At 52.2% G+C, this 9,984-nt stretch overlaps 1 protein-coding gene across 5 annotated transcripts; it reads right to left on the bottom strand.

Moving 5' to 3' along the window:
* Positions 1-354: 354 nt before the first annotated feature.
* On the bottom strand, positions 355-9,773 carry Klhdc8a (kelch domain containing 8A). Of its 5 annotated transcripts, none has more exons than XM_039090833.2 (6): positions 8,247-9,742; positions 7,430-8,028; positions 4,187-4,351; positions 3,715-3,930; positions 3,016-3,117; positions 1,123-2,059 (listed from the first exon to the last, which is right to left on the bottom strand). In XM_039090833.2, the coding sequence occupies exons 2-6, from the start codon at positions 7,803-7,805 to the stop codon at positions 1,866-1,868; spliced, it is 1,053 nt and encodes a 350-aa protein (XP_038946761.1). In that variant the 5' UTR covers positions 7,806-8,028; positions 8,247-9,742; the 3' UTR covers positions 1,123-1,865. The 5 variants fall into 5 exon arrangements, with proteins under 5 accessions (NP_001094153.1, XP_038946761.1, XP_038946762.1 ...); XM_039090834.2 differs by having other exon boundaries at positions 7,430-7,603; positions 7,710-8,951; NM_001100683.1 differs by having other exon boundaries at positions 355-2,059; positions 7,430-8,440.
* Between the last annotated feature and the right edge of the window lie 211 nt (positions 9,774-9,984).

Here is a 9,984-nt window from a genome sequence, read left to right as displayed (position 1 = left end):
TTCTATCCTCAGATATGGGGCCATTATACCTGGAGAGAGCTCCCCTATCTGTCATGGCTCCTCTTGGGTTGGGAATGCTCTGAACAGGACGGAAGTGGAAGTCGGATACGGAAGAGTGAAACAGCTTGCTCTGAGAAGCCACCTGTCCTCCGTAGCCCCCCAACTCTTTTTTTTAATAGTTTGTTCAGGGGTACTTATCGGTATTGGAACCATAAGCAACGGAGGCTTCTTTGCAGTCTGTTCACCAGAGGCCACAGTCTTCCTCTTCACCTCAGTGAGGAAAAAACTGCTAGGCCAGCAGGTGGCAGTGTCCTCCTGGAACCCCGAGGTAAAGCCAATAAGTCACCATCCCTTAAAGACCCAGGTTTTACTCGGTCCTTGAAAATGCGGCTGAAAGTACAACACCTACCACCACACCAAAAAGAGGTCCTTCTGACCCCGCAGACCGGAATAGACCATCCTCCAGTTCATGCTCCTTGCGGGGGTAATTAATCACCTGAGCCCTGTGAAGAGAGCCGGGCTCCCTGCCTCCCCCACAGCCTCAGTAGGGGGTCATTCTTTGTGTCCTCAGGGCTAACACAGTGCTAGTTCAGTTTGCTTTCTGTGCTGGGGATGGAACTCAGGTCCCTGAGCATGCTGGGTAAGTGCTCTTCCCCAAGCTAGGTTCTAATCCAATATGAATGACTGGGAAGTAGCACAAAGAACTGCTGTGCAGGTTACAGGGAAGGCACACCCACCCTTCTGACCCCCCTCACAGCCCCCTAGTTGTTTTTAAGTCAATGAACAATTCCTTCATCCTTTGAATATGCCTAAATGAGCTTCAGCTGAGTTGATCGAGGTTAGACATGGGTATAACTGAGCAAAGATTGAATGGTCACGACCTTGGCCAAACATACACGTGTGTACCAAGAGAAGAAAAACCGGTTGCCTCTTTGAGAGTGGGACAGCTGTGCCCAAGGGAAGGTAGAACGCTTCAACAGGAATGGCCACGAACAGGTGGCCAATCGGTCCCTATTTAGCATGAGAACACAGCGGGAGATGGTCTTGTGGGGTTTTTTCTATCTATAAACCAGAATACTCCTGCCTTGTCTCCGGGGTCCAAAGAAGACAGGGACGAAGATGTCAATTGTGCTGCTGTTATTAACCAGGGTGCAATTAATCCACCCTTAGTGGATTTGGAAGCCACAGTGTAAATGAGACAGTCTCACACAGAAACACTCTGAGAGCTGTTGGGCACAGAGTAGCCAGGCCTCAGGCTGGGAGAAGGTGGCGGAAGACAGAATACAGAAGATATTGACGCTCCATCACCAGGGACCTGAGAGGAAGGGTCCTTTCTGCCCAAGCTGTTGGCCTGGTGTGCGAGCCTCCAACTTCCTTCCTACCCAACTGCCCTAGCTTCCAGCTCAATTCCTGATAAGTAGGTGAGATCTGGAGCAGGCCCACAGCTGACTTCTATATGGGACCATCAACCAAAGAGAAACAAGGGTTGGGGTGCCCTGTTCTTCGTTAGTTTACCTCATGACACTCAGACTACCTCAGAGATAGGGAAGGACAGCAATGGCTTCCCCTCTGGGTGACAACTGCCCTCCACCCCAGGAGGCAGGGGAGAGGAGGGAACTTTCCCATGCCTTGCAATATCTGATCACTGAGTGAGGTTTCTTCCCAGTCCACAGCCCAGCACTGACTGTTGGAATCGGCTATACTTTCTGAGATTGCACGTTTAGAGGGAGAGCCCCAGGGCTTGACCTCGCTGTCTCCTAACAAGACCTGGAGGCTGAGGAAGTCGTCCAAAGTGCTTTGATGAGACCATTCCTCATGTCAGGAGTGGAGTGACGCTGTCCAGGCAAAGGTGCTGCTCGGGCCAGCTAGGAGTCAGAGACAAACAGTGCCTCTACCGCATCGCTCAGTCCCTGGCTGACACCCCCCACGGCCAGGAGGCAGTTCTTGAAGACGATGCTGGAGCAGGCACAGCGGGGCGTGGGCATGGGGGGGAGGGCCTCCCACTTGTTCTTCTCAGGGTGGAATGCTTCTGCTGTCTCCAGGACAGTGGGCTGGTTTCCTGAAAGCAAAGGGGAATCAGACCTTAGACCAAGGAGCCCAGCCACCAAGCCATATCCCATGGTGACCATCTCCCAAAAGCCAAGCAACTTCCTTGTCTATGGCTACAGGAGGGCTCTCTTTACTGTCCCGGGGCAGGAATTCCTGTCACGGAGCTTTGTCCCTTGTCCCTTCTCTGCCTCTACATCTTAAGAACAGAATTGTTTTTTCCTGTCTTAGTTTTCCTGTCTTAGTTATCAGAAGGTTTTAGAATACCACTGCCTCCTGATTTCACACATGTGCATGCACACACACACTCACACTCACACACACACACACACACACACACACACACACACACGCTTCCCTCATTATCTAGCCCATATGGTTGTTCATGAATGAGAATGTCTACACTGAGTAAACTTTGGTTGCCCCAAGACAGACAGACAGACAGACAGACAGACACACACACACACACACACACACACACACACACACACACACACACTGCCTTTATCACTGTGCCTTAATGACTTCAGTGTGCCTCCAAGTCCTGGTCTGGTCTTCACAATAGCAGCGGTCTTTGCCTACCAGCAGTCTTTGCGAGGGGTCAAATCCAGAATTCAGAGCATTTACTTGATCATGAGCTTTATATCCTAATAAGAGCTGAGTGCCCACGGGTGACACAGGTCAAGGTTTACCTTTGTCCCCAGCTATCTCCAGAAAGGGACTCAGGGACCTGGGTTCAGCACAGGACTCCATATGCCCTCTATTATTTCTAGATCTCCGTTTTCCTGTTTCCGATTGGAAAGAACTTATGTGGGACCTGTGCAGAAAGGTCGAGTCTGGACCGTATTGAAATTTTTGGAGTGAATCAGCAGGAGGTATGCCTGGAGTCAGTACCACCTGTTCCTCCAGTGCAGTGCCAGGGACCTACCAAGTCCCAGAGCCACAACACAGCACAGTTGAGATGCATACCAAGGCCCCCGGCCACTATGACCCGTCCGCTCAGGCCACCAGCCACAAAGTCTGCCCGGCGCTTCTTGAGGAAAAATGAGCGTTCCATCTTCAGCCATCCCCCTGCAAGTCACGCATAATGACAGTACAGAGAAAGAGGATTAGGTGCTGATGTTCCCTAACAAATACAGCTGAATCCCAAGTGGCTCTTACCCTGGTGGTTGCCCCCAGCCCTTTTCATTCACCCCATTCATCCAGGGTGCAGAGAGCATGCCCTGTTGATTGAAATGATGCCCTCTACTACTTTGGCCTTCTCAGGTGCTTGTCCCAGTCTAAGGTACATAATTCCCATGAGGACCCTGTTCTATTTAGATTTCCCACAGCTCTAAAAGGGAAAGGAATCTGATTAAAGGCAATAAGAGAAGTCATCAGGGTACCTCTGATTCTCCATCCGCAAAGGAAGAGACCCTTCCTGACCTGACCCTGCACAGACACAGGGGATGGAGAGGAGAGGCCATAGTGAATGAAAACAGACAAGCGGGCCAAAAGGATTCTTAAAAAGATTCTGACTCCAAGCTTATCCGTGAGTTAGGAAAGGTGCTCAGACTTCAGAGAAAGCTGCCTGGATATGTAAGCAGCCCCAGGGAGATTGTCATGATGGGGAAAGTGGGGACCAGTGAGAACAGAGCAAGGAGCCAAGGGAATGGGGACCCAGCTCACCCTGCTCCATGTCGAACACATCCATTGTCCGGAGGAACTTGGGCTGCCGGTACAGACGACCCTGCCGCAGGCCTCCCAGGCTGTACAAGTGGTTGTCCAGGGTCACAAAGCTGGAGAAGGCCCGCTTACAGGGAATGTTGGGGAACTTGGTCCAGGACCGAGACTCTATATCAAAGACCTCGAAGGCATTGACTGCATACTTAGATTGTCGTCCCCCTAGAGATGGGGATGTGGGGAGGTAGGCAGGGTACAGGGTAGAGGGTGGATTAAAAAAAACAAGCAATTCCTGAGAACAGAGAGGACTGGGCTTGCCTTTCTGTTATTCAGTCATTTGGAAGACTCCTCGAGGGCTAGGCTGCGGCAGTGTGATTATCCCCTGTGGCCAAGGGAATTCTCAGGTTGTTGGCGTCACTTTCCAGGGGACACACCCAAGGGAGCAAGGAGGGGAAATGAGCAAGTAGCTTGTCCTTACCCAGCACATAGATCTTGGAGCCTCGGAGGAAGGAGGTGGCAGCATATCTTGGGGTGGGCATGGGTGCTAGTGACACCCACATGTCCTTTAGCATGTCATAGTGTTGTAAGTAGTTGTGAGGACGTAGGTCCAGGCCCATCCCTCCTGCGGCATACACTCGATAATCTAGGAAAAAAGGCCACACAGAGACATGGTTCGGCTCCCAGGCACCCAGAGACAGGCCCCACAGCATCCACCATCTTCCACAGGGCATGACAAGTTCCCAGCTTTCGCTTGCCTAGCGAATCGCAGACGCTTCGGTGATGTGGGCAGCACCATTCAAAGTCTCTGCTCCGGTTAGTCTTTCTGAAACTGTGGATGGACTGTGTGCTCCGGCTTATGTCAAGTCCTTGGCAAAACCCGGTATACTAAACCCTGCACAGAGACACATGGCAGCCAGGCCTAGGCCCAGATAACTCTTTGTAGGTCTGTCCCTCCACTGTCCTCCTTCCTGGGCAGCCAGAGTGGAAGCCCAGGCTTTTGTATGACCTCCACTAGTGACCTGTCTCCTAGCAATCCTCAGATGATTCTCCAGTAGGTGATGTCCTTTAGAACTATAGCTAGCCCCACTCTCTGGCCTTCTACACCCGGAGTTGTCAGTTGTCCGCTACTGCAGTGGGGAAATGGCATCCTCCTTCGCAGGTATAGAAGCCTGCAGGATCCAGAAGACACCTGTGCTCAATGGGAAGAGGCCAGGTCTGAATGAAGATGAGGAGGCTTTGGAGAGCTGACCCTTCAGAAACCTAGTCCTAAGAGCAGGGGGTCTCCACCTTTCTCTTCTGCTCTTGGCAGTGGATAGCTTTTCAGGGACTCAGCACATTGTACCTGAGAGCATGGGCTAACAACATTTGTGCTTCCCTAGACCCTGGCCGAATGGGTCCTTTTCTCAGGGACCTTCAGTTCCTGCATGGAGTTTTGGCTCCCAGCAGCCCTCCCTCACAGTGGTGCCTTGACTCTTTGAGGTTACTACTGCAGGAAGTGAGCCTTATTTCCTTTCAGCTCCAGGCATCCCAGGAGGAGAATCCTAACCCTCAGCCTAAGGCTGGGGCAGGACTTATTGATAGGCACCTGATTAGCACAAATTCTACCTTCTCTTCTGGAAACACTCCCTCCTGGAAAAACCCCAACCACTCCACAGTCATTCAGCTCTGGGCTCAGTTCTGACCCATCCTTCCTCTGGGTCCCCTGAGCTGTCAAGTGGGGCCCAGAGGACTTGGCTGGGTGCCTCCCAAGTGATGGTATCACCGTTGCTCTGTAGTCACATGTAACTGATACCAGCCTGATGTTTCTCCCAATACACTGTAGATGGGGGATCTGTTTGTCTAAGAAACCAGGACCAACAGTTGCCATTCAACCTTTACCAGCCTAACCGTTGAGCCCGTTTGACTTTACAGTTTGGAGAGCAGGCTTAGTCATTGCTTAGTATCTATTTAACCTTGGTGAATTAACCTTTCTGGGCTTCATGCTGCTTCTTCTAAAATAAGAATGAAAATAGCACTTATCTCATTGGACATATTGGACGTCCAAAGGGATAAAGCACCAACGGGAAGCCTCAATTCTTCACTCTCAGCATAATTTATTGAAGCTAGAGATGGGGTGTGGTTCATTGCTCATCATTCTCTGTGTCCCCAGAGGCCTTTGGGCCTTACCTTTAAAAAAAAATAGGGTCTTTCTATATAGGGTCTTTCTATGTGGTTTGATTTTATAATCCTTGTGCTTTAGCTGAAGCAAGTCTCTGGTTTTTGTTTTATTTTGTTTTTCGAGGCAGAGTTTTTCTGTGTAGTCTTGGCTATCCTAAAACTTTGTAGTCCAGGCTGGCCTCGGGCTCTGAAATCCTCCTGCTTCTGCCTCCCACATGCTGAGATTAAAGGTGTGCACCACTAAGCCCTTTTGCCAGGTAAGTCTTGAACTTGCCACTCTTCTGCCTCAACCTGCAGAGTAGCCAGGACTCCAAGCCTTCAGCACCAGGCTTTTCACCCTCCTAGCTAGAAGGTCATGGAAACCAACGCTACTGTCTACCCAGCCCGGGGGGGGGGGGTTCAGGGCCCCAGCTTGTCAACAGTCATGTTCAGGGCCCAGATTTTCTACCCTTTTCCTTCCTCCCAGGGATTAAGACTGTGCCAGGGGGCTGGAGGGTTGGCTTAGTGGTTAAGAGCACCCGACTGCTCTTCCAGAGGTCATGAGTTCAATTCCCAGCAACCACATGGTGGCTCACAACCATCTGTAAAGAGATCCAATGCCCTCTTCTGGTGTATCAGAAGACAGCTCTGGTGTATCAGAAGACAGCTACAGTGTACTTATATATAATAAATAAATAAATCTTTAAAAAAAAAAAAAAGACTGTGCCAGGGACAAAGCAGGTGCTTAAGAAAAGTTGTTTTCTGATCTGGTCATATGCTAGCCAGTCAGCTGGGTTATAGTAGCAAGAGAGACAGGGACGGGTGGAAAACAGGAAGGTCACCCCAGCAAGCCTGTGATGAGGAGGCAACTTGTATGTGAACTTTGGGTCTCTTAGCTCCCATTCTTGTAAAACTCTGTGTTTTTAGCAAAACTACAGTTGGACTCTCTCTCCACCGCAGGCTGTATTAGGCCCAAGAAAAGCAAAATGAAGGCTTTGAGAAAGTGAAGAGAGAATTTTAAGACCACATGCAAGCAAGAGAACTTGGTGAATCTCGACAATATGCAACATGAAACAACCTTTGGGAACATTCTGACCTCCACTCTTAAGTCTGAAACTGCAGTCAGGAGCAAAGGAAGATCCTAGGATCAGGTCACAAAGCCTCCTTGGCAGGGCCTGGTACTGGTAGAAGGATGGGGTGAGCATCCTCAGGAACCTACATAGGTAGGTTTTGAGGGGGGCAGGTGGCTAACGGCAAATGTCATTCGGCTGAATGCCAGGGTCTGCAGAGTCATTGCAGATAACCCCGTGGCTAACACCTTGGCTCTCCCTCTGTAGTGGCCTGCCCAGCCTGCTGGAGCTGACTCCTGGCATCAGATGGAATTCCTAGACATTTCACCTGCTCAGTTTCCCTTTCCAATCTGTAAAGTAAGGGCAGTGGGTCTCTAGTTTTAGGGCTTAAGGTAAGGCTCGAATGTTATGGGGAGTGTGTATTGGCCTCCCAAATCATGTTGCCTTACACCCGTTTCCCCCATAACCCTTTACTTTCTTCTCTAATGCCCACCCTCAACCCTGGCTCCACTTGCCTTTGGCTGTGACAGAAATGCCCATGGCAGCCTCACGCAGGACGCTCCTCTTCTTCCACTTGCCCTCATCGATATTGTACATTTCCACGACCTTCACAGGCAGTTGATTGGTGCCCACACCCCCGATCACCATAATCCGCTTTCCTAGGGCAGTAATTGCTACCCCAGCGCGGGCTGTGGGCAAAGAGGGCAGGGAGGTCCACTGGTCGGCCTCGGGAGAGTAGACCTCGAAGCAGTCCATGGGGACGCCATTGTCATCACATCCCCCGATGGCATATACCTGCCCCCCGGTCTCCAGCAGTGAGCAGTAGACCCGGCGACTGGGCAGTGGAGCAAGGCGCTTCCACTGGAAGTCCTTGACATTGGGCACCTCCATGGCAGCCCGGGGGAGGGCCCTGCTCGCACGCCCCCAAAGCGTCCCGACAAGGTCCAGACCCGGGGCCCGCGGGCTACACGGCGCCGGCCCGCACGTCCCCTCTCGCAGCCTCCATCTCGTTCTGCACGGGCTCCTGCCGACGCCCGCTGGCTTCTCCCGGTCCCTTGGGTGTCAGCGGGGCAGCGACGTCCACGCCTGGCTCCGCGGAAAGAACCGGGCGAATCTAGGGCAGCAGGGCGCCAGCGGTAGCTCGCCCTAGGTCAACTTTGTAGGATGCGCCCCGCCCCGCCCGGTCCCCGGGAGCGCGGAGCCCACCCCGCTGTGCGTGGGCGTCGCGCTCGCCCCGCACTAGCTCCCGGGCGGCGCCCACAGCGGCGCGAGGCTTTCAGCACCGGCCGGGCAGCCGCGGAGCGGAGGACAGCGCTCCCTGCCCTTCCCAACCTGCACGCCGGCCGCCGTCACCCGCGCAGGCGAGCGGTCCCCAGAAGCAGAGCTCCAGCCGGAGGACACCAGCTCCCCGTACTTCCTTCCCGCAGCTTCCACACCTTGGCAGACGCCCACGCGCTCCCGAGACGGAGGCTGTGGCGACCCGGGCGAGCGAGGGCAAGGCCTACCGCGTCTACAGGGTCGGAGACAGCCAGAGAAGGAGCGGGGTGCCCAGATGACAGGCAGATCCTGCCAGCGTGGAGGCGGGCGTTTGCGAGTGTTTGTTTTGGGTGAGGAGGCGGAGAGGCCAATTACCCAGTTTGTCTACAGTACACAGACCCAGTTCGTGACAGGCTGGCTTTGTTTGGGGGGAGGTATGCTCACATGGTCTAACCTCAGAAGCCAGTTAGGAGACATAGATGTGGCAGGGATCCTCTGATCTAACAATCCTCACGCGTGTGCATGTAATTCACATAGAACCTTCTTTCCCTCCTAAGTGGAGATGTCCACAAAGGCTCAAATATTAAGTCACAAACAGGAGAACCACAACTGAACACACCAATACCACACAAGCTGGGAGGACCTCGCCTTACAAACCCTCACGCATCTGTAATGGGCAAACCTGATTAGCAAATCCTGGCCTTTGGCAGTAACCGCAAGACTGGATGGATGATCTCTTCAAACCACCCAGCAACAGAACTGTAGTTCCCAGTAATACAAATGACCATGACATGTGGGGCCACCTAGTGGGTGTCTCTCCAAGCCCACAGGGTCCTCCTCTTTGACTTCCTACCACTGGGAAATACTCAAGCTTGGGAACGTGACAGACTGCTATTGAAATGTTGTTCACTCTGGAAAACGTGTGTGTGTATGTGTGTGTGTGTGTGTGTGTGTGTGTTGGTGTGTGTGTGTTGGGGTGTGTGTACGGGGGTGTATGTGAGTGTTGGTGTGTGTGCGTGTGTTGGGGTGTGTGTGTGTGCGTGTGTTGGGGTGTGTGTGTGTTGGTGTGTGTGTGTTGGTGTGTGTGTGCTGGTGTGTTTGTGTTGGCGTGTGTGTTGGTGTGTGTGTGTTGGGGTGTGTGTACGGGGGTGTATGTGAGTGTTGGTGTGTGTGAGTGTTGGTGTGTGTGCGTGTGTTGGGGTGTGTGTGTGTTGGTGTGTGTGTTGGTGTGTGTGTGCTGGTGTGTTTGTGTTGGCGTGTGTGTTGGTGTGTGTGTTGGGGTGTGTGTACGGGGGTGTATGTGAGTGTTGGTGTGTGTGTGTGTGTTGGGGTGTGTGTACGGGGGTGTATGTGAGTGTTGGTGTGTGTGCGTGTGTTGGGGTGTGTGTGTTGATGTGTGTGTATGTGTTGGTGTGTGTGTGTGCTGGTGTGTTTATGTTGGCGTGTGTGTTGGTGTGTGTGTGTTGGTGTGTGTGTTGGTGTGTGTGCTGGTGTGTTTGTGTTGCGTGTGTGTTGGTGTGTGTGTGTTGGTGTGTGTGTACGGGGGTGTATGTGAGTGTTGGTGTGTGTGCGTGTGTTGGGGTGTGTGTGTGTTGATGTGTGTGTATGTGTTGGTGTGTGTGTGTGTGTGTGTGTGTGTGTGTGTGTGTTGGTATGTATTTCCCCTCAGTGTTGGGGATGGATCTCAGGGATGTGTATAAGGTAGGCCCTAAACTTTAACTTGTGATAAACTATAGATTCACACATGGTTGTAAAAGTTGTAAGAAAGAAGTATTCCTTTATGTACTTTCCCCTAGTACTGATATTCTACCAA

This window comes from Rattus norvegicus, chromosome 13 (assembly GCF_036323735.1).
Source record: "Rattus norvegicus strain BN/NHsdMcwi chromosome 13, GRCr8, whole genome shotgun sequence".
NCBI lineage: Eukaryota > Metazoa > Chordata > Mammalia > Rodentia > Muridae > Rattus > Rattus norvegicus.
This window is presented reverse-complemented; position numbering and strand designations above follow the sequence as displayed.

What these genes read in the sequence shown, in the direction of transcription:
- Klhdc8a (XM_039090833.2), bottom strand. Translation starts at nt 7,805, where the DNA reads ATGGAGGTGCCCAATGTCAAGGACTTCCAGTGGAAGCGCCTTGCTCCA. An exon ending in TGTGTTCGACATGGAGCAGG is followed by an intron (nt 3,118 to 3,714) that starts GTGAGCTGGGTC and finishes CGTGACTTGCAG; the next exon opens with GGGGATGGCTGAAGATGGAA. An exon ending in CATAGTGGCCGGGGGCCTTG is followed by an intron (nt 2,060 to 3,015) that starts GTATGCATCTCA and finishes CTTTGCTTTCAG; the next exon opens with GAAACCAGCCCACTGTCCTG.